General features: G+C 45.9%; 1 protein-coding gene and 1 long non-coding RNA gene across 4 annotated transcripts in view; both read left to right on the forward strand.

Moving 5' to 3' along the window:
- galnt14 (UDP-N-acetyl-alpha-D-galactosamine:polypeptide N-acetylgalactosaminyltransferase 14 (GalNAc-T14)) overlaps window positions 1-27,049 on the forward strand; it is a 105,504-nt gene that overhangs the window by 14,021 nt on the left and 64,434 nt on the right. For all 3 annotated transcript variants that reach the window (XR_004786355.2, XM_035617624.2, XM_035617623.2), the window contains exon 2: window positions 4,633-4,802. Coding sequence is in view for 2 of the 3 variants with exons in the window: in XM_035617624.2 (XP_035473517.2) it covers window positions 4,633-4,802 (170 nt within the window). In the remaining variant the exon portion in view is untranslated. The remainder of the gene's footprint in view (window positions 1-4,632; window positions 4,803-27,049) is intronic.
- Window positions 7,121-26,042, forward strand: LOC118290174. Its single transcript, XR_007030085.1, has 2 exons — window positions 7,121-9,691; window positions 25,253-26,042. It is a non-coding gene; the product is annotated as an uncharacterized LOC118290174 (long non-coding RNA).

A 27,049-nucleotide genomic window follows, 5' to 3' on the forward strand; every position in this document is an offset into this window, starting at 1 on the left:
GGGGTGTGTATGCAGTTGAATCAGGGAGGGAGGGATGTGTTAAGCAGAAGAATTTCTGGTTCGTTTAACACAGATCAACAAGTGGTCAGTGCATGGTGTCCCCCAAAAAACCTCCCTATAGCTATTGTAGCTAGTAGCTATTGCTACTGTGGCTATTACAACTAGCATTGTAGCTATTGCTACTGTGACTATTACACCTAGCATAGTAGCTATTGCTACTGTGACTATTACACCTAGCATAGTAGCTATTGCTACTGTGACTATTACACCTAGCATAGTAACTATTGCTACTGTGACTATTACACCTAGCATAGTAGCTATTGCTACTGTGACTATTACACCTAGCATAGTAGCTATTGCTACTGTGACTATTACACCTAGCATAGTAACTATTGCTACTGTGACTATTACACCTAGCATAGTAACTATTGCTACTGTGACTATTACACCTAGCATAGTAACTATTGCTACTTTGACTATTACACCTAGCATAGTAACTATTGCTACTGTGACTATTACACCTAGCATAGTAACTATTGCTGCTGTGACTATTACACCTAGCATAGTAACTATTGCTACTGTGACTATTACACCTAGCATAGTAACTATTGCTGCTGTGACTATTACACTTAGCATAATAGCTATTGCTACTGTGACTATTACAACTAGCCATCGTAGCTATTGCTATTATGTCTATTACAACAACCATAGTAGTTAGGGCTACTGTTGCTATTACAACTAGCATACTCGCTTCCTCTCCCCGTCTTTACCTCTGCTGCCTTTTTCCGATGTGAGCTGTCCAAAAGACAAGTATGCAGCAGTGTGTGTGTGTTTGTGTGTGTGTGCGCGCAGGCTTCAGCTTTCTCATTGTGATTCTAAATGTATCAGTCTGTCTCGTCCGGATGAATTAATAGGTTCCTCGGTGGCTTGGCTCAACACGCTCTCTTAGTCTCTCTCTCTCTTCATGACACACACAGACACACACACACACACACACACACACACACACACAAGCTCGGCCTTTCTCACCCCTTTGTAGAATTTGTTTGTGTCTCGTCTCGCAAGGAGCTCAGCGGAGGCTGCGTCCAAGGTCCTCTGGATTCCATCCTATTTACACGTTGACACACACACACACACACACACACACACACACACGGCTTGTCTTCCTAATGCACCGTGGCATCCTCTCAGTGCCTCTCACGACCGCTTACATGAACACAGACATTCAATTAACCAACCTGAGGCAAGAACCACTGGACAAACACTGTGTGTGTGTGTGTGTGTGTGTGTGTGTGTGTGTGCGTGTGCGTGTGTGTGTCGTTCTTCACTTCCTCCTCTCATTCCTCCGTCCCTCTCATTACTTCATCACCTCCCCTGCTTCTCTTCTCGTTTTCCTTCACTGATCCTCCTCCGCTCCGTTTCCTCCTCCGCTCTTTTGTCTTTTTTTAAATGATCACTTCCACATGTCATCATTCCTTTATTCTCCTCTTCTTCTTCTTCTTCTTCTTCTCTTCTGTTTCCCCTCCCTCCCTCCGTCTGGACTTTATAAAGTTCTTATCTTCTTTCTGTCTCCACCTGTCGCCTTCACACATTAACGTCGACCATCCGTCTGAATCTGAAGTGATGGAGATTTAAACAGAGAGAGAGACCCCACCTCCCTCTCTCTTCTTTATCGTTCCTCTTCCTTTCCCATTACTTCCTGTCCTATTATTTCCTCCTCTCTCGTCCCTGTGCCTCTCCTTTCCCCTCCCTCCCTCCCTCACTCTTTCCTCCTCTTCTGTTTTTCTTTCACGCCCACAGCCCCTTCCATCACTCTCTTTCCTTCCCTCCCTCTTTAATTCCCCACTCTCTTCTTAAAAATCTCTTCTTCCTCATCCCTCACTTTTGGCGTCCGTTTATCTCTCCTCTCCCCCTCTTCTCATCCCTCTGTTCTGTTACTTCCTCTACGACGATCCATTCCTCCTTCTGTTCTTTTCCCCCTCGCTCTCCATTCCCGTTCTCTCCTTCCCCTTTACCTCTCTTTCCTCTCATCACTTTGTTTTTTCTTTTTGTCCTCTCCATCACCCATCCCTTCTTTCTTTCCTTCCTCCTTGTCCTCACATCCATCCCTCCTCCACTCGCCCCTTCCTCTCTGTCTCTCCTTCTTTCCCTCCTCACCTGTATGTCTTCCTTCCTTCCTTTCCTCATTTGTCTCTCTCTTTTTTCAACTCTTTCCCTCCGTTTTCTCCCTCCCTCTTGTTCTTCATGCTCGGTTGTTACAGCCACCACACACACACACACACACACACACACACACACACACGCACGCGCACGCCGCCTCTAATGGCCCCATTTAGACAATGTGTCGCATCAGCAAGTCGTATGGCTGAATAATGAGGAGAGAGGAGTGAAGAAGAAGATGATGAGTGTCACTCGTTTCCCGCATCCCTCCATCCGAACTGCTGCTTCGCCGTAAATGTTGCTCTGCTAGACACACACCATCAGTGACCCTGTGTGTGTGTGTGTGTGTGTGTGTGTGTGCCTTCATTCGTCTCCACTATGTGACAGTGTGTGTGGTCGTTTGGGAGAAATATTGCATCTTGGGGTTTTTGTGTTGTGTTTATGATGAGAGAGAGAGAGAGAGAGAGAGAGAGAGGTGATGTACATTCTCTATATCTCTCGCCAACACCGAAACACACGCACACACACACACACACACACACACACACACACACACACACACACACACACACCGACAGACAGGAAAGTGCAGCTGTAGTTTTGTATTATTATTATTATTTTTTTAATTCCTTGCCACCTTGTGTTTTTTCCTCCACCAGCCGTTTGGAGCCGAACGGGATTCATGTGCCACATTAACATTTTATGTCTGACTTTATAGCGTTTGTACTTTTTATTCTTCTGTGTGTGTGTGTGTGTGTGTGTGTGTGTGTGTGTGTGTGTGTGTGTGTGTGTGTGTGTGTGTGTTGCTCAGACTTGGTACTCGCATGCAGGCGGTCTGACGGTTCGCCTCCATTAGCATATTAAAGGGTCACGCCGCCGCTCTCGCTCGCCTCCGGCTGCGGCGGCCTACGAACTGCACTACACACGTCTGAACATTATCGGGGCCCGTTTGCCAAAATGCACGCCGTAAATTGCCGTGGTTGTTTGCCTTCCCCTCCGAGGGCGGTCGTATTGATTTCCATTTTGTTTTCCGCCGTGGCGATACACAGTCGACCAGACGGCACTCAGTCGCGGAGAACATTCTCGTTACGTCTTGTTCGCTGTGCGCGCTCTGAGGAGCCTCTTCAGAGAACACATTCACCCGGACATCTGAGAGACGGGAGGGAAAAAAATAACGTTTTAATTGTAAGAAAGGAAAGAAAGAAAGATTTAATTTGTGATCTGAGCTTCTCCCCACCAGCGGAATTCAAAACACCGGATTGGAACTAATGAGGTGAAGTAGATTTTAAAGGTGACATATTATGCAAAAATCCCCTTTTCAGTGTGTGTGTGTGCGTGCACATAAATGTGTGTATCTGTGGAGCCTGCCGGAGGAAGAAGGACCAGCCGGTGTTATTTTGCGACCCCTCTTGGGGGGTAAACTCCGCCTGCATTCTGAGAATCTCCACTTTTCCGGTGAAGCGGGCGTGGCATTCCCTACACGGTCTGAAAGCGGTTGGCCAATCACAACAGACTGGGCCAGCTGGGCCAATCAGGGGAGGGGGCGGGGCCAGAGGGTGAAGAGAGGAGCTGCAGGAATGGACAGAGTGAGAACACTCGTGCCTCTTCTGAACATTAGAGCGTGTCGACCTTTTCAAGTGGTAACGCAAATTAAAAGTATGAACCTGAATATGAGCAGGATGTGTCGACTTTAAGTGAAGTTGATCGCCCCTGGTGTCCAGGAGCATTTTCATTTCAACGAACGATCAAGTGCACTTGGCTCCGGATCATATTGATGTGGAAATATTGGGACGTCGAGTCGCCGCAGAGCCGTCGGGGAAGCGGCGGCGGCGGCGGGAGCTTCCGAGAGACAAAGTGCAGCTTTTAGTCGCAAGACGAGGAGAAAGACAAAGACGAGGAGAAAAAGAACTCAAAGTCCCCAAACGTTCGTCTTGTTCAAATACCAAAGAGCCAAAGAATCTTTTCAATCTTCCTTAAGTAAAGTGACCTTTTAGAAAAGCTCTCCAGACGCTTTTTAAAACGCCGCTCGCCACGGACATCAGAACTGTACACACACACACACACACACACACACACACACACACAGGTTAGAATCCGAGACGCAGAATGTGACATTCATCATGACTCATCCAGTCTGACGACCGCTGCAAAGACAACGTGAGGAAACCAAAACCTTTCGATCCGAGCGACGTCCTCACAGTTTTCATGAAGCTGAACTCTTTTTGAATGACTACTGATTGATGGATTGATGTATTTGATTATTGATTTATTGGGTTGTTGACCGGCCGATTGACGGCTTTGATACAGCTCCTCATAATTAGGAGGACCAATGGATTTATGGTGGATAACAGCATGTAGAGGGGAAAGTTAATCGATTGATCTCGAGCGTCCTCTTGTTCCTGTTTCTTTTGTGAAATTCTCATCCTACCAATTTTCGAATATCCGGAGACTAACTCGATTGGATTCCGACAGATTTCCGACGCGGAGTGGGACGACATGCTGGAGGGCTTCGACGAGCGGAGCTACGCCAGCGCGCGGCGCTGGAAGCCCGGCGACGACCCGTACGCGCTGTACGCCTTCAACCAGCGGGAGAGCGAGCGCATCCCCAGCAACCGAGCCCTGAGGGACACCAGACACTACAGGTACACACACACACACACACACACACACACGCGTACACACGCAGAAACACGTGACACCAAACACATACGACACGGATTAATCTTTCACATAAACAGATGCTGGAAATACAGAGGCAACAAAACACACCGTGACACCTAACACACACACACACACACACACACACACACACACACACACGCGCTCACTCACACCCATTCACTCACTCACTCACTCACTCACACACATTCACTCACTCACTCACTCACTCACTCACTCACACACACACACACACACACACACGCTGTCCGACAGTAGCTCAGCTGCAGCTCTCAGAGCTTTGTGATTAATCCTCCAATTTAGATTATGATTTTTTTTTCTTCTTCATAGAGAATCCACCAAATTACCAATGTTGTCCGTCTCTGCTCCGAGAAATTCAATTAAACAACCAAAATAGAAAAATCCTCTTAACCGCGGAGAAGATAAGGCGGGGGGGGGCACACTCCGCTCCGACAGACCACTGCCTTCTTACGACATCACAGCAGATAAAAAAAAACATAAAAACTTCCAGACACTTGTGGAAACGCACACACACACACACACACACACACACACACACACACACACACACACACACACACACTCCTCCCCACACACATACTTTCAGTCAGCTGTCGAAAGCCACTTTGATCTTTCTCACACTTTTATTTTTTTATATTTTTTACATCTGTGGCATTTATTCATAATCTTTATTTTTTTATGCCACGTCAAAGATTCCGTGAATATCTGCGAGATTACATCAGAGCGTTTGTTTCTACCGTCTCGCTCTCATAAATGATTGAACCGGTTTACACGTGTTTACGGGAGGATTTTTTTGAATTTGATGTTTAATTGAATTTGCATTTTATAGTTTCGTAAATTCATATTTGCAAAATCGTGCCGAGTCTGTGCACCTGCTTCTGAATTCTAATTAGTTGCATCTAGTTGGGTTTTTTTTTTTTTTCTCGCTTTCGCCGAGTTGAATATTCGTGCCCGGGGGCTTTTTGGTGTTTTTCGTGGTGCTGCACGAATTCATACGCATCTCCTCCTCCTGAAATTCAACCGGACACACTTTTTGATATGCGGAGAAGAGTTTTAAGGGGGCTCCTGGGCGGAATTCAAATGCAAGTTATGGCGAAAGTTTGTCCGCTCAACTTCAAACCAAAGTGTTTTTTCTGTAATGTCACTGAACCGGGGGACAGGACGGCTCGCCGTGACCCGGCCGTCCGCCGCCGCGTCAGTAAAGGTCGTGACCCGGCGGCTCACCGTGACCCGGCTCTCCGACGGGACGCCTGTTTGCTCTGGCAGATACGGGATGACCGTGACCGAGTCCTGGATGGTTCATGCCGCTGCTGCTGCTGATGCTGAGGCGGCAGCTGGTGGTGCTGAGCAACAATGGGGAGTTGTGGAAGCAAAAAATCTGTTGGCGCGTGAGCACCGCCCCCCGCGCGTGCAGAGACTGTGCACAACGTTTCGATGGTGCGTCCCGCAGACGATGGGATGAGTGATGACGACTCGATGGAAGCTCGTCTGCTGCTTCTGACACGTGTGTGTGTGTGTGTGTGTGTGTGTGTGTGTGAGAGTGTGTCAGCACGTCCATATGTGAGCGCTAATGTGCGTAAATGTGCGCGGAGTCGAGCGTCTGCATCATCTGCTGCCTTTCTGGAGGAGGGACATTTTTGCTGTTGAGCTGACATAAGGCGACTGTGTGTGTGTGTGTGTGTGTGTGTGTGTGTGTGTGTGTGTGTGTGTGTGTGTGTGTGTGTGTGTGTGTGTGTGTGTGTGTGTGTGTGTGTGTGTGTGTGTGTGTGTGTGTGTGTGTGTGTGTGTGTGTGTGTGTGTGTTAGTGTGTGTGTAGGAGTGGGGGGACAGAGATACGCTTACATATAAATCTGTTAGCTGTGAGGTAGGGGGCTGATAGCGCTCATTTATCTTGGAGTGTGTGTGTGTGTGTGTGTGTGTGGAGTTTTGCTGTCATGTGATCATCCTCTAACTCTGTTACCGCGCTGACGTATATATATATATATATATATATATATATATATATATATATATATATCTCACGAGTGCTTGGCAGGAGAAACGATAGCCAAAAAGGGAAGTGAGGGAGAAGGAAAAAAAAAATCAAATGAAAACTGCAGCGAAAATCCTCGACTGAGGTTTGTGTATTTCTTAGAAGAAGAAACACCTTCTCCTCCACTGCGGACTCACCGAGGTGCTTCCTTTACTCTGCGGCTCCGTTCCTCGCCGGGGGGGGGGGGGGGCGTTTGGTGGGAAGTCGAGGTGGTGTGACAGGAATTCGTAGGACGAGCACTCAAAAAGGAAGTGAGAGAGGAAGCAAATGGTCAAAGCTCCTGGCGGCTGGAGGAGATTTGACAAGACGTAGACATTTCCTGACACACTGACAGGACGTCAGCTGACAGGTGACGGGGGGAGGGTCTCAACGCTCATTGGCCTATCGCGTCGCGCGAATATGTCGCCCGAGTTCCAACGTTCCAGTCGCGTCTTTGCGACGGAAAACGATCTCCGACTGACAATTAATAATGTAAATAAATACATTGTCAATGTGACACCAGATGCTAAAACAGCTTTTTTCCCATAGTTCTTGACGTAGGAGCTTCAGTGTTAAATCTTTAAAACACATCCGCGAGTAAAAAAGAACTTTGCTGCTTCTTCAAATGAACCCAAATTATCATTTTAATGAGGGAGAGGAAAAAGAATCCATCTAAGAATAAGTAAACTCTGCTCACCCGACCAAATATTTGATGCAAACTTGTCTTGCGTCTGACAGTTTTCATTACGTGAGACCACAAACACATTTTAACATTCAAGAGATCCACGAGCCAACCATGTCAGACGTGCAAAAAAAAGAAAAAATTGGCTCCTATAAAAGTGAGTGGAGCAACATTTCTCAAAGTTTGACAGTTTGAGTGACTCTAATATCATCCGTCTTTCTTTTCCTTCTAGTTTTTTAACAAGCTGCACATTGTACATGTTTCAGCTGGAGATGTTTTTCAAGGACGAGTCATGTAAACATAAATTATCATGCCTAGTGAAATATGCCACTGATGTGAGTCTACCCCAATTTGTGCTGCCTTTTATATATTTTTTCATCTTCCCATCTGTAAGCATGTCAGCATGCAGCTGAAATCCATAATCCGCCACATTTCCTTTAGAAAAGAATTGTACTGCACACGTTTCACCCCTGAACTAACCAGGTAATACCAAGATTAGCATCATTGTCACAGTATTATCCGAAGATCATATTCACCCAATAATAATAATAACAATAATAATAATATCTTGAGATGTTTCTTCCCTTTCATTATTCCAATTTGCGCCATAACTCATTCTTTTAAACAATAAGAAGAAAATCCTGCGATTATCCGAGATATTCTCTGTGTTGTGTTGAGATCCACCAGGTTTTATTCTCCAGATGTTTGAAAAATGAATGTGTCAGTGGATAGAAAAGGTGTTTGTTTGACATTAATAAGCATCTCGAACAAACGAGCAAAGCATTTGAAGGTTGTTTTAAGAGCTGCAAAAGTTAATCGACTTGTCGATTAGTAATCGATTACTAAATTAATCGCCAACCATTTTGATAGTCGACTAATCTGTCGTTTTTATTAGAAAAAAAGTCTTGATTCTCTGATTTCAGCTCCTTAAATGTGAATATTTTCTGGTTTCTTTGCTCCTCTGTGACGGTGAACTGAATATCTTTGGTGTGTGGACGGAACAAACTTCATGTCGTGGGTTTGGGGAAACACGATCAACATTTTTCACCATTTTGTGACATTTTATGACCAAGCGACTCATCGGCTAATCAAGACAAGAATCGTTAGTTGCAGCCCCTAGTAGTTTTAATAAAAACGCCTTATGAACCGACCTGGTTCGCATCTTCTTGTGGTTCTTGAAAAACACCCGGGGAGACTCCGATATTGCTCCTTGATTAACAGACGATCTCTGGGTAATGAAGTGCGCAGACGCCTCTCGGCCCCGAGGCCTGTCGAGAGACACAGGATCAAGAGGTGCTGGCAGGTTTCCAGGCCCGCGTGTTCAGAGAGGAGGCTCCGGGCCTGTTATTTTCCCAGCGGGGCGACGATAACCTGAAGATAAAGACAATCGAGCTTTTGACCTGCGAGACGCTGGGATGGATTCCCCCCCGCAGCCTGCAGGCGAGGGGAAAATCTGGAAAAAACGCGGCAGCACTCGAAGGCGGCGTCCACGCGCTTCGATGCAAAGCAGGTGTAATTTCTTTTAAATTTTCTTACAGAAGAGGAGATATTTGTGTCTGGACAGGACAACTGGGGGGGGGGGTTCTGTTTGATGGATGTGAACCTTTTTAGGAAGTCGGGAACTTGCAGCGCTGTCAGTTGTTTAATTGCGTTTTTGTCCATTTCCTGTTTTGAAGCTGATCGTTGTGTTAGTGTGGACTAAAAACTAAAAGCTAAAAAGTGTGGACGGAGATCGTTCCAGGTTTAAAATGAGTTTGGATGTAGCCTCGGGCGTTGGGTTGATTTTCTACGTCTGTATGTCACAGTGCCACGGCACAGTGGTGTTCCGGTTGAGAAAAGGCATCGGGAGAGGTGCGAAGACCTCGCACACGGCCCTGGCGTGTAACCGTCGCTATCTCAAATCCGGAGGAAGGAGGGTTACGAACAGCTTAGGGGAAAGATGGAGAGATGAAGTACACGGGAGAAGGAGAGAGGGCGAGGCATGAGGAAGAGGAAAAGTCAAGAGGAGATTAGGAGAGAGGGTGCGAAGGGGAGGAAACGAGTGAGATGCCACAAGCTGCTGAGAAGAAAGATAATTGCCCCATGCAGAGCTCGAGAAGCTGTGTGTGTGTACGGTGTGTGTGTGTGTGTGTGTGTGTGTGTGTGTGTGTGTGTGTGTGTAAACCACTCCACTCCAGCGCTCGGCTATTATCTCAGCGAACAATGGCACCTCCCTCCGTCTGCTCCCCGACAGACAGACTAGTCTATAAACCCAACAGCCGCTCCACCGCAGGGATTAGATTCCAAAAGCACGAAGAACAATGGGCCGATAACAGGACAAGAGGGGAAATACGTGTCGTACACTTCAACACACGGGGGTTGACATGGCAACAGGAAAACCGCATGTACACACGGAAAAAAAGATTGTTCCAACGCGAGACAAAGGAAAACGCGGAGAGCGAGCGTGTCGCGCGCTGTAAGGTGGCATCAAAAACTGTTTTAATGCAGATGAAGATAAACGACTTCACGGGAGTTTTGTGAAGTACCTTGGTCACCTCTCCCTGGATATTTGACTCGAGTAAATCCTCCACATTTGACTTTCAAATACTTAAGCGTCTGCAGATTTTGTTAAAAAGGCGTCTCCCGGGAACTGTTCAGGTTCTCCGCAGAGATTTCCCATTTCATTGTTTTTGTTTTTTTGAATCTCACCACTCGGTGAGAGGGCGGAGCTCCGACGTCTGTAGGACATCCCTGAATAAAACTGGAACTGTCGGGGCAGCTGGATGTCAGTATGTGGGGTTTATGGAGAAATGGAAGACATCAGTGTGACACAGCAACGGGACAGTTTTAAAGTAATAAAAACTCACCAAATCATATATATATATGCTATATATATATGAAGCACAAAGAAACAGTCTTTTCCGCTTTATTTTTCTAAAACAACCGGCTGCGATTCGAGAGTCGTCATATTCTGGTTTGCTAGAGGAAAATTTACGGTGACACGGGAAAAGGGTGTGAAATTGTCAACAGCGCACCACTGTGCAACACATTTGTCATTTTGAGATGTGATAACGCTCCAGCGTCTTGTTGTCATTGCCCCCCCCCCCCCCAAAGAAATGGAGGCATCCTCCTCGTAACTATGGGCAACCAGAGACGAGCCTGTGCCGTAAGGGGGAAAGAGAAACGGTCCACTGACTGGGTTACACCTTATTTCATCGCATTTTGACCCAGTGATCTTTGCTCACGTATGACTAACTAGATCACGCAGTCATTCAGTAACCCTGTCCGTGTGTGTGTGTGTGTGTGTGTTGTGTGTGCGCACACTGGCGTCAGCGTCCTTTCACACTCAGTCAACCGCTGAGTCATGTTTCCATGAATCACGACACTCGGCTGAACGTTAATCAGTGTATTAGACGTGGCGCCTCCCGACGCCGACGCTCCTCATCCTTCTCACATCACGACAACAACCCTCTCTGAACTCTGACACTGAATCCATTCAGGTGATGGTCGATCACAGATGGAGGAGACGTTAAAAAAAACCTCCTCAAGGCTCTGATTGGCTCTGAGACGACGTTCTGCGGGGATGTGACAACAGACGTTTGACCTCGGAAAACTTTAAAGGTGCAGTGTGTACGTTGCTGCCGTTGCTACGTTAGCTAACATTAGCATTGAGAGGATTTTACTTTGCCAGTTTGGAAGAAAAGTTGCAGGTTCAGCGTCAGACTTCATTTCTTGTCTTCACCGCTGCAAATGTTAGCTCTTGTTTTTCCTGCTGAAGTTAGCATGCTAACTCGCTCTGTCTCATGACACTACGATAGTGAGTCACCGCGGCGTCCGTCCTGCCCTCCTGCTGTCAATGCTAACATTGGCTGCGCTGCAATAACAATAACTTAACATATAGCACCTTTAAAACATCACTCATTGCACTACTCAATTTGCCGTCTTTCGGTAATCACTGATTTAATAATTTGCAGGTCATTTATGTTATGAATGGGTTGAATCTGGTTGAAAAGTACAATGTCTAGTACAATGTCAAACACCTGTTGTCTGGTTTCCACCCGAGTCCACATTTAAAAAACTTACGGGAAGCGAGCAACCTCAATTTCCGTTGACACAGAAGCTGCAGTGGCACAAGATGCAGATTGGAGCGTGGCCTCAGATGTATGTTGTTCTCATCCACCCTTGTCATTATTGTTATGGCAGTTTTTTCTGTTGCTATTTCGTATATAATATAATAATTCATATAGTATTAATTTTAAGGCCAACATTGGCTCCAGGGCACGTGGCCACTTTGCCCATGTGGTAATCTGTCATTGGTTTCAAGTAGGAGTAATAATTTAAGCGGTGATGCCTCCACTTTAATCCGTCTGAAACTTGGAACGTGCGTCAGAAAACTTTAAGTCCAGTCTGAGCAGATCCAGTGACGTCCCACCGACGCATGGATTTAATCACCTTCGATCCTGTCGGACTGTTTCAAGACGGAATCCATTGTCCTCTGATGTCCTTTAGTCTTAAATCCTGAACCCTCTGGTCGAAGAAGTGTCTCCTGGCACACTCGCCACTGTTTACACTGCATTTAACCAACAGCACAAACCTTTGGCAGAAAGCTCTCGGCGGGGGGGGCGAAGAAATCCCCTCGGCGTATTGCGGGGTAATCTGCTGATGTGGAACCTGAGCTCTGAAGCATCCCCCCGGTGCTCGACAAGAGCGGCCCGAGTGACAGTGACGCTAAGCGGCTTTAACCGGAAGCTATAGCATCTTAGCATCTCCGCCGGTCTCGTCTCCGAGACGACGGTGGCGGCTGCGTGTCGAAACAATCACCGCGCAGACGACGCTACAACTGTATCATCCCTGATACCTGATTAGATTTGTTTGCCATCTCATGTTCACCTCGCGGCTTTCGGGTTGACAGGGAATTACATTGTGAGGGCACGCGGCTGTTTGAAACACCACGCAGAGCTTCTCCCTTGAAATACTCCGGGACGGTTGGATCCGAGTGAAGCTCGCTGATGTCTCATTGATTCCACCTCCTTAAATCCACTTCGCAGTCGAGGAGGCGAGATGGAGCGGAAACGGGAGGAGGCAGATTAGACGCAGAGGTTGTGTGTGTGTTTTTTTTTAATCCCTCGTATATTTTTTCAGGCATGGATAGTGAAAGTTAAAGAAGCGGTCCAAGCCTGAAACGCTCTGACGCGGAGCCACGGGTGTCGCGTTCGTGCGCTGCTGGGTCCAATTGTTGTTGTATGGTCAAGGACAATGGGTTTACAAGAGAAGTGATCTCCGAACGTCATCACCTCCAGTGAATTGTAATTGTCAATATAATTGGAAAGTAAAATAAACGCACGAGACTAGAGATATTCTGATCACTTATCACGGATGTAATCTAGAGTATGTCATGGGTGTGATAAAACGTTTCCCTGCAAATGTTGAATTTAATAACGGGACCGGAACGGTGCTCAGTAGAGTTTGTGTCTCTGCCGAGGCCCAGCAGTCTCCTTAAATTTAATGAAGCCGCACCACAATTACAAAAAAACTCATTGATATCACTTCCTACAATGTGCCTGATTTTAAATCAACATCGGCGAATCATTCCCTGGAAAATGTCTGAAAACGCCCTGAATTTCATGGATTAGTTCTTGGGCCATAATCTTTACATTTCGTGGAAATCTTGATCAGTAGTTTTTGTATTATGCCGTTGACATATCAACCCACCAAGAAAACAAAACTCTTAAGTGACAATTCAAAGGAACGAGCCAGCTTCTTGTCGATTTGAATATCTCCTCTGGGGGCGGTGCTCCATTTAATCCAAATTTATAAGGAAGAATGTGACTCATGGTGGCCGCAAATGTGTGTTACACGATCTAAAAAGTGAAAAATAACATTTAAGAATAATCTGATTTGCACAGAAATTCATAAGCTCTGTGCTTTTTATCTAAATCTGCAGTTCACGATAACTTGCTAAAAGAAACTGTCTGCAGCATCAATGCCATGTTGTTTTTAGGGGGGTGTGGTCTGACTCGAGAGCTCGTCTACCTTCACCCGCAACCATGCAGCGATTGGACGGTACCAGCTGTCAATCTCGCTGTATCCACGCTACGGTGCTTTATTATCTATTTTTCACTAAAGTAACCATAATGTACGAAATGAACATCATGATGTATTGAAGAAGATTAAACCATAAACTCCTCAGGAAAATGTTTTACTGATGTTATAAATCAAGTGAGGAGTAGAGTCACTTTCTCAAAGACTTCTATAGAAACAACCAGTGGAGTCGCCCTCTGCTGGTCAGTACAGAGAATACAGGCTTCAGACACATCCACATTCGCTTCCCTTTCCGAACCTGGTGACTTTGTCCATTTTTTATATACAGTTACAGGCCATTACACCATGAGGATGCAAAAAAAATGTATGAACCAAAGATACAATAATGAATATTATAACATTGTCATTCATGGCCACAAATTGAGGATGGTTAAAAGAAAAGAAAAACAAAAACCTTATTAACATCCGCTGACAGAGTCGTTTGTCAGTTTGAAGGATCACATGCACAATAAATCAATAAATGTTTATTAAATGGACTATTATCCAACATGGCCGCCTCTCAGCCCGTATAGACGCTTGTACCACGTCAATATAATAAAAATGCATTGATTCAATTAAAATGCCTCATGTTGCATATTATTATTGTTCTGCGCCTTAATGTGAAATTTACGAACCATCTACTGTGACAGTACACGTCAGTGTGTGTGTGTGTGTGTGTGTGTGTGTGTGTGTGTGTGTGTGTCACGGAGGTTGTGCCAGCCATCGATTGGTCCGGTCGCATGTCGATCGGTCCTCATTGATTGGCTGGTGTTAAGAGCCTGTCAACTATTCTGTCTGCAGGAAGATCATTGTTGCCTTAAGTGTGTGTGTGTGTGTGTGTGTGTGTGTTACTCTTTTATTCCTCCCCCTCTCTTTTCCAGACGTTTTCCTCTCTTTCCCTCCTCCTCCTCTTCTGTCCTTCCTTCTTTTTCCATCTTTGCTCATTGTCCATATTTAAATTGAGCCGGAGCCAGTCGATACTCCCTGATCCCTGCAGCTGTGTGTGCGTGTGTGTGCGTGTGTGTGCGTGTGTGTGCGCGTGTATTTGTTTGTTAGTAATGTGAAAGTAAGAAGGTGCATTGAAAAAAAGAGAGGGAGGGAGAAACAGATAGCTTGACCGCAAAACTGACCCAAACTAGTCGACATCAATAATCCAGTTTTTGTTATGTTTTGTTACAAACGTGTTTGCGCATGTAGGAATATTTGACATTTGTAACACAACGAAACACATCCTCAAGGCTTCTGTCATTCGCCTGAGAGGTTTTTCAACATGTTGACTGTTTTTAACTGTTGTAGACCCATGTGGCGGCGAGATGACCAACCAACATCAGAGCTTATTAATAATTCCTTAGATCGAATCACGGTCGTAATCAGGCGAATGGTTGCGTTTGCTGTGATTCAGGAGAAAATAATGACAGGTTCCTTTGTCCTCTGACAGCCTTTAATCATTATCCTCATTATTTTGTCATCATCATTATCATTATTATTATCATATGTATTATCGCAGTGTGGGCATAAAGTTTCTGCTGTTGGAACAGACACAGTCTGCTCGTCTGGACTTGTGCTGTGCAGGGTTACTGCTGATGATCCTGCAAACAGCTGGATGTTACTTCACGCTTCATGCCCTCCAACTTCTTATACACGCACGCGCACACACACACAGGCACACACACACACACACACACACACACACACACACACACTCTGAAAACATGCACAGAATCGCACACAAAAGCACCATCAGTCTCCCCTGCTGAGCTGTTGAGAATTACAAGTTAAACACTGCAGTAAACATCCACCCACACACACACACACACTAACACGCACACACGCACGCACACACACACACACACACACAAACTAACACACACACGCAGAGTTGAGAGGGGATTTTATTGCAGCTCGGATCTGTCGGGCTTCTGTTCTCCGAGCAGCCTGCAGAGTTCACGAACAACAACTTTCAGCTGAAGAAGCACAAGTGGGGAGAGTGAAAAAGCGAAAACACAAAAGAGCACGAGCTGACGGATAAAACACACAAAATAACTTTTAAAGAACTCCTCCAGTCACATTTTAAAGTATATGAAAATAATCCGCTAGCCCAATATTTTGTTTAACATTGTTTACCTTCTGAGATGTGACTCTCTCCCTCATTGGGGAATTCTAAGACTATGAATATTCATGATATGCAAATAACACAGGCCCCGCCCACCACAGCTGCTCACGCTATAGGTTGACCGGTGGAAGAATGTTGCGCAACAAAATGGCTGGAGGCAACATCGGAGAGATTCAGCCGTAAAACTTTCACGAGCAGCTAATGCTAACGCTAACGGTCTGCTGACACACCTGCCGTCCTCTCGTGGATGCTAACGCTAACGGTCTGCTGACACACCTGCCGTCCTCTCGTGGATGCTAACGCTAACGGTCTGCTGACACACCTGCCGTCCTCTCGTGGATGCTAACGCTAACGGTCTGCTGACACACCTGCCGTCCTCTCGTGGATGCTAATGCTAACGCTGTCTGCTGACACACCTGCCGTCCTCTCGTGGATGCTAATGCTAACGCTGTCTGCTGACACACCTGCCGTCCTCTCGTGGATGCTAATGCTAACACTGTCTGCTGACACACCTGCTGTCCTCTCGTGGATGCTAACTGCTCATGCTAACGCTAACTGTCTGCTGACACACCTGCCGTCCTCTCGTGATTCGCTTCTCATATTCGACAGCGATGGGTTTTCTGTATTTGTGACGTACCAAATCTAGCTTTGCCCAGGATTCTTTTTGAATTTCAAATTGCAGAGAAGTGAAACATAAATCTCCTCCTCCAGGAGAGGAATGTGAAAACACCAGATACAAGTCGCTGTAGTCGATGTCAGACATGTGAGAGGACAGAGACAGAAGGAGGGGGACTTGTGGAAAACAAAAAAACACGCAGAAAACGATTAATGAGTTATCGAATAAGTAAACAGTTCAACGAAGTGATTAACAGGATCGGATGAATAATTCACAGATGAGCGAGGAGGTAAATGAACACAGGTGACGGAGCAGACGCCCGAGCGAACCAGAACAACAAATCTAATCAGATTCTCAAAGCGACGGGAGAGATGGAGGCGACGTCGCCGACTGCAAAAAAACCTTTCAGCCCTCGCAGACCTCAACCACAGAGGCTCAACTCAAAATGATGTGGAACGACAACAGAGCTCCGGAACAAAAGGGAACGCCGCCGCCCGCGACACCAGACCTGTTCTGAATAGATGAAAACACAGGAGACGTGGGCAGAGATTCAGAACAATCGCTGGCGTCCAAACGATGACCTCGTTTCCGAGGATTCAAGGTCATCGTCCCCCTCCCGCTGTGAATCATCGTCTTTTGCTCCTTGACATAAACCACCGTTCATCCGGGCCCATGATTTCCACCCCTCTGGTTGTTCATTTATTTGACCTTTTAGCCTTTCTTTTTTATACGTGGACTCTCGGTCTCGTCACGTTTCCCTGATCCGGTCTGTGAAACGCGGCAACAAGTGACTCAAACGGACATTTTTACAACCAGGTTTTCTTTCCTGTTGTGGTTTTGATACACACGCACACACGCTTGATGAATGGACGGACTCTTAACCATTCAGACATATAAAAGCCTGGGTGTTTTCATGAAAAGACACTAACACACACACACACACACACACTCGGTTGTTTCAGTTGGCTGTTCTGTAACGATTTTGGAATTTGAATTTGTTTCCTCCTTCCGGCTTTTTGTCGAACAACGGCAACATGTTCCAGCTCAGCATGATGAAGTGCACACGGAAACAGGCTCATATACATCCTGGCTTACGCGCACACATTTTTTTTCTGGCGCCCTAAGCAGGATTAAATAACCCATAAAATCCCCAACTTTTTGCACAGTGCTCCAAAATGTACTCGTCATACGTGGTACATTTTTCAGAGCTCTCGTGAAGCAGCCCAAAAATGTTACACATGGCTCTCCTCGTTAATCCCTATTTTGTAATTGTATAATTCCACGTTTGGTTTGATTTGTTATTAACCTTAAAGCTACAGTGTGTCATTTTTCAAAGAACTTTTTCACAGAAGTTGATCATATTGTCCATAACTATGTGTTCATATATAAATAATCAACTGTGAATGAGTTAAATACAGTTCCATGAGGTGGACCGACCTCCGTGTGAGTGTCCATGTTTCTACGTCCTGTTGAATACGGTTGTTGAACTAAACGGTTCCAGAATACGTCGCCTTGAATTTTCAGACGCTGCCGGAAACAGGAAATGGAATCGAATGGTGCGCCGCCTTAAAGTGTCCCCTGTCAGTCGCTCAGTTGCTTGCGGTAAAATTACAAAAATGACACATTGGGGCTTTAAATTGATTCTCCTTTTTATTCTTTTTAATAGTAACACGTCAAGTTATATTTAGCACCTTCATGGTGAATTTGATGCACACTTGTGGGACGTGTACTAGATGTAGATGAACGAGTAAAAACTAAAAGGCTTACTCCTCACTAACTGTTATTACTGTTATTACATACCTTTTCAATTTATAGTTCATCCCGGGGCCCCGGGTGTTTTTTTGGGCCCTGTAAGCCGCCACTTAGTTTTCTCTTAGGTCAGACCAGCTCACTGCGAGTGTGTTTGCATTCATGCAGGTACAAAACAACGCACGTGTGCAAAATTCCATCCGCTGTGCATAACGCATGCATGAAAAGAAGAACAAACAAGTGTTGCGCATTTTAAGTGCTCGAATAAACGCACAGCAGAAAGTGCAGGGAGGGAACGGGGGGGGGGTGATTAATAACGACAGCTTGAAAAATACCCAGAATGCAGATGGATCATGGCGGCGGCGGCGGCGGCGGCTAACGGTGGAGGTTAGACCGTTCATCAGCTCAAATCGAGCGTGGTGAAATATATAGATGCTCCGGTCGTGTGCAACATGGGCTCACATTACATTACGTTTAGCTGACTGGCTTTTAAGTGGCTCGCTCGGGCGTGAAGACTTTGTCAAACACGAGTTAACACCCACGGCGGCGCAATTCAAGTTTTTTAACTGTGACAGGGGAAAAAGCTGATAGTGAGTAGATCTGGGGTCAGAGGTCACGGGGACCAGAATGTAAAATGAACGCCTGACACCAGTGACAGATGACAAGAAGGAGAAAGGTGAGATTTGCTAAATATTTCAGTGAACGGAGGATATGATTTTTTTAAAGCTACTGCCTCGACACATTTCATTTAGTTTCAGGATTTCAATTGGAATTATTTCTGCTCCTTAAAAACACACGAATGGCGCAGTACAGTAGTTATAATTCTGCCTATGCACATTAATAATTAGTATTTACTCATTTCACTGGAAATAGACATTTTAAAGACAAGAAAAAGTGGTAATTCAGAAACAAATATATTATTTTTCTGTTACTGTCCATATTAAATTGATTGCTTGCACTGTTGCATAGCATTATTTTTATTATTTATTATCATTATTATAGCTACAACAATCTAATTTTCCCCCCACAGGGACCGATAACTTCAATGAAATCAACTTTAATCTGATGCGATTCAATCGAATCTCGACGCCGATGCAGTTTCGTCCACACGGCTCATGAATTGTCTGGGTCTCGTAATCCACGACGTTAGCGACGGTGTTCATCACCACCTCGAACCGAGTAAGATAAGGCAAGACACAACACACCTTCCGAAATATACAATATATACAAAAAACAAATGCAAAAATATACCAATTGCAAAAATATAAGATTGGAAATGGGATTAAATGATGTGCGATGCTGTCTGGATTAACATGACTTAAAAAAAAACATGAGTAAACTGTGTTTGAAGGAAAAGGATGCAAGTCCCTGAACTGGGGACACAGTCAGATTATTGACCACCGTCATCTCTGACCTCTGACCTCACCTTTGACACCTTGATTCATGAGCGGATGAGATTGATCAGTGTGCAGACCGGACTTGACGTAACAGATTTAAGTTTCTGAGGATGTGGGGGATCGTCGTTCACCACTCAGGTGGGGGGATTGGTAGAAGACGGATAAAATAACAATAAAAGCAAATGATCCAGGATAACTGACCGGAGGTGATAGAACCGTTTCCCCTTCCGCGTTTACGTCCGTCTATAAATTCATGGATTGTAATTTTCTGAATTAGGCCGAAAGCGAACCGTGCGCCGTGGGAGAGACGGAGAGAAGGAGGAGGAGAAGAGAGGAGGAGTGATAAAAGTTTAATGGAGGGAGGAGAGACGGAGGGACGGACCCCGACGAAAAGAAAAGGAAGAGGGAAAGACGGCGAGAGAGAGAGAGAGAGAGAGAGAGAGAGAGAGAGAGAGAGAGAGAGAGAGAGAGAGAGAGAGAGAGAGAGAGAGAGAGAGAGAGAGAGAGAGAGAGAGAGAGAGAGAGAGAGAGAGAGAGAGAGAGAGAGAGAGAGAGAGAGAGAGAGAGAGATGGATCAGCCGATCTCCCGGCATGACAGCCTCATCAGACAACCGTGTGTGTGTGTGTGTGTGTGTGTGTGTGTGTGTGTGTGTGTGTGTGTGTGTGTGTGTGTGTGTGTGTGTGTGTGTGTGTGTGTGTGTGTGTGTGTGTGTGTGTGTGTGTGTGTGTGTGTGTGTGTGTGTGTGTGTGTGTGTGTGTGTGTGTGGAAGACACAAGACAAAGAGAGAGAGGAAATTGGTCTGTCAGGATGTACTGGTGTTGTATCATTATCTTGCAAGGCTCTCTGCTGTTGTGTGTCGTCCTCTCCTCTCTCTCCGTCTGAGGTCTCATCTGCGCGGCTGTCCAGCCGTCTAATGGAACAGTCCATGCAAATATCTCGGGTTAATAGAGCGAGGGACAGGGGAGAGGAGGAGGAGGAGGAGAGAAACCAGGAGTTCAGAGTCTCTTCCTCCATCAGCGGGCGTGTTGTTGCTGCTGCTGCTTCCACGTCACGCCGGATGGATTGTAAATATAATTTTACAAGTAGCCAGCTAGGAGTCATGTTATTTCAGACACATTTCATTTGGCAGACTCATGCTGCCACACAGTTCCCGTCTCTATCAAAAAAAGAGACGGGAACTCCGTCCCAGTTCAGGGGCGGCACACTTCGGAGGCTGCGCGACCTTTCTTCTGGGGACTGTAAGCTGTCACAATGTTCCCGAGCCCTGAGGGCTCCAGTGGATCCTTCTCGGCTCGACCTAATCCCAGGATCGATCGCACAGTAGCGCTGAAGCTAGCTCGCCATGTGGGAGGCCACGCTGGTGACACGGAATAGGAAATCCACCCGCAGACCAGGCCGCGGCTTTCAGCTGGAGTCTATCGATGGAACACTGGTGCAACTTCCTGGCATCACGAGGTTGATCCACACCCGACATTGTCAATCCAGTTGTCCGTCGAGACCTGTTCCTCCAGTTCTACTCTTTCTTATCTTCCCCGGCAGGAGGTGAAAACCTCGTTGATAACCTGCTGGAATCTATGTCAAAAATCGGACTTCTATCGTTCTCGGATTCAGACAGAAAGATAAAGCACGTTAGAATCAGATTGCAGACGCTGGCTCGAGATACAGAGCTTGTTACCGCGGATACAAAGAAGTTGAATGGTGGAAATGGAGAAGGAGAGAGCCTGTGGTCAAGTGAAGAGACAGACTCGGTCGCGTTCCGCTGGCAGAGAGAACCGCTTCTCGTCTTACTTGCGAGACATGCTGTCACACCCCAAATATAACACACACACACACGCGCACACACACACACACACACACACACACACACGCGCGCTACAAGACGGCGTGATGCATCTCAGAATAGCCGCCGGTCCAGCGGGTCCGGACCCGACAGCCGTCTGACGGACTGTGACACCGACAGCTGCACTCCGGTTCCAGTGTTGCATTTCAAACGTGACGGCGTCTTTGTCAAACGATTCACGACACTTTTGTTAAATTGTAAATCGTAAAATTGGACCGTTGTAAAGAACGGAAAAACAACTGTGCTCATGTGTAATATGGTGTGTTTTGCTATGGAAGAGTCTGAGGGCAAATATGAGAGGAGGAAGATTTTTTTTTAATCTCGCATTTCGAGATTAAAGTCGAAATGTTGAGATTAAAGTCGAAATGTCGAGATTAAAGTCATAATGTCGAGATTAAAGTCATAATGTCGAGATTAAAGTCGAAAAAAAAATTTGAGATTAAAGTCGAAATGTTGAGATTAAAGTCGAAATGTTGAGTTAAAGTCGAAATGTTGAGATTAAAGTCGAAATGTTGAGTTAAAGTCGAAATGTCGAGATTAAAGTCGAAAAAAAATTGAGATTAAAGTCGAAATGTCGAGTTAAAGTCAAAATGTCGAGATTAAAGTCGAAAAAAAAATTGAGATTAAAGTCGAAATGTCGAGATTAAAGTTGAAAAAAAATTGAGATTAAAGTCGAAATGTCGAGATTAAAGTCAAAATGTCGAGATTAAAGCCGAAAAAAATTTTGAGATTAAAGTCAAAATGTCGAGATTAAAGTCAAAATGTCGAGATTAAAGTCGAAATGTCGAGATTAAAGTCGAGATGTCGAGTTAAAGTCAAAATGTCGAGATTAAAGCCGGAAAAAAAATTGAGATTAAAGTCGAAATGTCGAGATTAAAGTTGAAAAAAAATTGAGATTAAAGTCGAAATGTCGAGATTAAAGTCAAAATGTCGAGATTAAAGCCGAAAAAAAAAATTTGAGATTAAAGTTGAAATGTCGAGAGTAAAGTCAAAATGTCGAGATTAAAGTCGAAATGTCGAGATTAAAGCCGAAAAAAAAATTTGAGATTAAAGTTGAAATGTTGAGATTAAAGTCAAAATGTCGAGATTAAAGCCGAAAAAAAAAATTTGAGATTAAAGTTGAAATGTCGAGAGTAAAGTCAAAATGTCGAGATTAAAGTCGAAATGTCGAGATTAAAGCCGAAAAAAAATTTGAGATTAAAGTTGAAATGTTGAGATTAAAGTCAAAATGTCAAGATTAAAGCCGAAAAAAAATTTGAGATTAAAGTTGAAATGTCGAGATTAAAGTCAAAATGTCGAGATTAAAGTCGAGATGTCGAGTTAAAGTCAAAATGTCGAGATTAAAGCCGGAAAAAAAATTGAGATTAAAGTCGAAATGTCGAGATTAAAGTTGAAAAAAAATTGAGATTAAAGTCAAAATGTCGAGATTAAAGTCAAAATGTCAAGATTAAAGCCGAAAAAAAATTTGAGATTAAAGTTGAAATGTCGAGATTAAAGTCGAGATGTCGAGATTACAGTCGAGATGTCGAGATTAAAGTCAAAATGTCGTGATTAAAGTCATAATGTCGAGATTAAAGTTGAATAGCCCTTCCCGTCCGTGTTGTGGTTCCAGCTCAGCTGTCACACATCCACGTCAACTAACGTTAGCAAAGCAACGGCATTTTCGCGAATCTTTATTCTCGACATTTACTTTATTCTCGATATTCTTTCTTTTCTTAGGCTTCTTAATCTAATGTCTGGCCCTGATAGTCTTCCGTAGTTGTCCCTCCCGCACAGTCCTGTGAACACACATGGGCCAGAGGTCTTGGCCCGAGCGTAACTCGGGGCTGATTAGAAGCAAACAGCCCCGGGAGGTTCACGCCTTTCTCTCCGTCCCCGCCGCTCATGACTCATCAGCCACTGGGAAGGCGTAATGCGACTCCTACGATGATCCGCGCTCGCGGCTCTTTGACCTTTCGGACGCGTCGGTGTGGCGATGCAGAGGAGCCGACGCAGCGATCGATCCGCCCTCCGGCGACAGAGGCCGCAACCTCCCGGCCGCTAATTCCCTCTAATCAAGTCCACTGCTGTGATGAAGTGGCGGTGACTGCGGGTCGGTGACTGCGGGTCGGTGACGGCGATGAGCAGGAGCACAGTAGGACGTGAGCCAACCGTACTGGAAATATACTCCTGCTGGATTAAGTCTGTCAGGAGCTTGTAAAACATCCTTGTTTTCTTGCCTCCGAACGCCAGTGGATGTTTAATGTCTGATGATGAAACGGCTGATGTGGTGGTGGTGGTGGTGGGAATGTTGATGGAATCAAAGAGAAAATATCTTCTGAAACATTTCAACTGTCCCGGGACACGGATACCGACGTTCTTCCTGTTTGTCGCCGTTTAAAAAAAACGTCTGGTCGCCTTTTGACCTTTGCGTTTCACGTTCCCTTCATTAGTTTTTTCCTTTGCTTTTCATTTCGTACTGAGTGACCGGCGAAACAAAGTGAACTTCACTACTTTTAATCTTTGTCTCTCTCGTCTTAACCCCCCCCCCCCCCCCCCCCCCCCGACTTGTTTTCATCGCCGCTCTGCTTCCTCGCCATTTTGTAAAATACCACATTTGCGTTTTAAGGTCATGTGCGGCAACACACTCTCCGGGCGAGACGAACAAACTCGTCGGCACCTCCAGAAATACTCTAAATGTAAATGCCCCCGCGCTCTTTACTGTGGCGCGTGAATAACTAACCTCCAGCACGCCGTCGGTGGCTCTGCCCTAATGCATGCGCGCTGCTTCGCGGGAAAAGGGATTCCGTCAGCACACATGCGTCGGCGACCGCGGAAGAATCCTTTTTAGAAAACGTCCCCTGATCCTCGGCGTGTCCTTCGCCGTGACCGTGAGCACGTTGCCTTCTACCGCCGCAGGTGTTGGTTCTCTCGCAGGCGACGCTGCATTCGTTCAATGTGTTATCATCCAGCAGCTGCTGGTATTATTATTATTATTATTGTTATTTTATTTTTTTTTCACCAATCCTGAATATTAAGTAGTTAAAGTCACTTTTTTTCGTAGTTTTTTTTTGTTATTTAATTCAAGTGCCCTGAAGCCACGATGAAGACCAACTACACTAATTGGCCTCAGCAGCAGCAGCAGCTGTTCCCCGAGTTTAAAACATGCAAATCACTTTCACCGCACAAAACTAGTTCCTGTGTAGAATCTTTTTTGAAACATTTTTTTTCACAGAATACATTTCCTTTGACTAACTTCCTGGTGTAACGTACAAATTCGGCATATGAGAGTAGAGCCGCAACAGTTACTAATCAATTAGTAATCGACTGTGAAATTAACCGCCGGCTATTTTGATCATCGATTAATCGTTTCAAGTGGTTTTTATTTTTTTTAAAAGCCCGTCAAGATTCTCTGATTGCAGCTTCTTAAATGTGAATACGATCTGGGTCCTTTGCTCCTCTGTGGCAGGAAACTGAATAATCTCTGACGTGCGGACGGAACAGAACTTCATCCCGTGGGTTGGGGGGAAAACGCGGTCGACATTCTTCAACGTTGTACTGAACCGAACAACTAAAATCGAGAAAATAATGGGCGGGTCAATGGAGGATGTCCTGGTGGACGGCGAGTGGCGGTGGGACGCACCTGGCGAACACGGAGCCCTGAAGGATTCATCACACGGTCGACGGTCAAAGTGAAATGTCTCCCGGGCGTATCGGAGTGTCTTGGTGCCGCAAAGGTGACCCAGTGGTGCGGCGAGGGGGGGGGTGGGGGGGGCTGGGTCCCGTTGTCATGTGGCAGCAGAGTTTCCTTTATTAATCCCCCCCCGTCCCCCCCGTCCCCCCCGTCCTGGCCTCAGACTAATCCAAATGGAGCGCTGAATAGTCCTGAAGCTAATAGCCTCCCAGGAGCGTCTTCGTCGGCCCGGCCTGCAGATTAACACGAGGTGTGTGTGTGTGTGTGTGTGTGTGTGTGTGTAATAGCTGGACATTATTCCTTTTTTGCCCCGCTCAGCTGTATCGGAGCTGCGTCCTCGTGGTATTATATTTTTTAACCCCCGCGAATTAACCGGGCGAAGAACAAAGTCTCTCTTTTTTTCTTTTTTTTCTTTTTTTAAAATGTCGCTGCTATGCAGAATGGTAAAAGAAAAGAACGTGCGTTGAAAGGAAAAGTCACAGCGGAGCCTGATGAACACAGAGACCGAGGAGGGACAATGATCGCACAACGACAATGGAACGAGTCATAGATTTATCAATAGAAATATTAAAATGTGTACAGTTAAAACAACAGGAAACACAAAATCCTTTCCTTTCCCTCTATCCCTCTATCCCTCCATCACCCTCCCCTCCCTCGTCCAAGCGTCTCTTCTCTCCATCCCTCCTCCTGATCGGCCCTTCTTTGTCCCGACAGTTCTGCTCCCTCCTCCTCCTCCTCCTCCGCTCTTCCTTTACCTTTCTCTTTCTCCATCCTCTCTTCCCACGCTCATGAACTTGTCGTCCCTTGTCTTCCCCGTCTCTGTCAGTTTTGTTGTTCCCTTCCCGCCCCCTCCCCCTCGTCTTAATGAACGTCTTTCTTCAGTCCGGGATTCTCTCCTCGTCCCTGCTTCGGTATGAAATTGGTTTCTAAGTGATTTATGAACGATGAGAGGCTTATAAGGAGTTTATGTCGTAACTCTTCATTACGCCACTATTAACTGCCTTCTTCTGTTCTCTCCGTGTGTGTGTGTGTGTGTGTGTGTGTGTGTGTGTGTGTGTTAAAAACCACTTAAAAAGCACCTTAGAATGGATTCAGGCTTGAGGGATGTCATTAAGGGGGAAAACGGTCCAGAGAATTCATTACTTTTAATTTTTTTGGTTGCGTTGGCGACGGACTCCTGACGATCTTACGGAATCGTAAAATAAAATAGGGGAACCAAAGATCCCGGCAGCTCCCACGTTGGCTCCCCTGCGACGGGGAACGGAAAACAAACGTCCCACACGAGGTACAAATGACCCCTCGCCTCCCGCCGGCACATCGTGGAGGCTGCGGCCTCCGAGGCAACAAGCGCCGCGGCAGGTTTCCGCTCGTGACGATGTCGCTCGGCGATGTGAGCGTGTTTGGATTGAATCAACCTGCACTCCAACAGACACACATCTCTTCTCATCATCCGTCCCTTTCCCGTCGTCGGGGGGAAGTGTGCTTAGCGCCGTCCGTTTCCCGTCGAGCCAATCTAGGCCGTAAGTTACGAGCGTTGTTTTTCGTGCCGTTAATGACAATCGAACGCGGCCGATGTCAAACTCCAATTGTGTAAATTGAAACTCGGTGCTCGGCGGCGCCGCAATCAATATCTCGTCCTCGGGACAGGAAGACATTATTTTCTCGGCTGAGTGTGTATAGTGTGTGTGTGTGTGTGTGTGTGAGTGATGCATGCTGGGGGGGCACGTCGAGTGCTGCAGGGATGAATACAGTGTAGATGGGAAAAGGAAAAAAAATCCCAGTCGTTTTATTCCGGCGCGTGGCAACTTCCATCGTCTACCATCGTCTATCTATTGAAGGGTCGCCGGAGCCAATCCCAGCTGACATTGGGAGGCGGGGTTCACCCTGGAGAGGTCGCCAGCCTATCACAGGGCCACACACAGAGACAAACAACCACGCATACATGGGGAGAACATGCAAACTCCACACAGAAAGGCCCTGGTTGGTTGGAACCGGGACTCGAACCCAGAACCTTCTTGCTGTGAGGCGAAAGTGCTGACCACTACGC

This window comes from Scophthalmus maximus, chromosome 18 (genome assembly GCF_022379125.1).
Source record: "Scophthalmus maximus strain ysfricsl-2021 chromosome 18, ASM2237912v1, whole genome shotgun sequence".
Lineage (NCBI taxonomy): Eukaryota > Metazoa > Chordata > Actinopteri > Pleuronectiformes > Scophthalmidae > Scophthalmus > Scophthalmus maximus.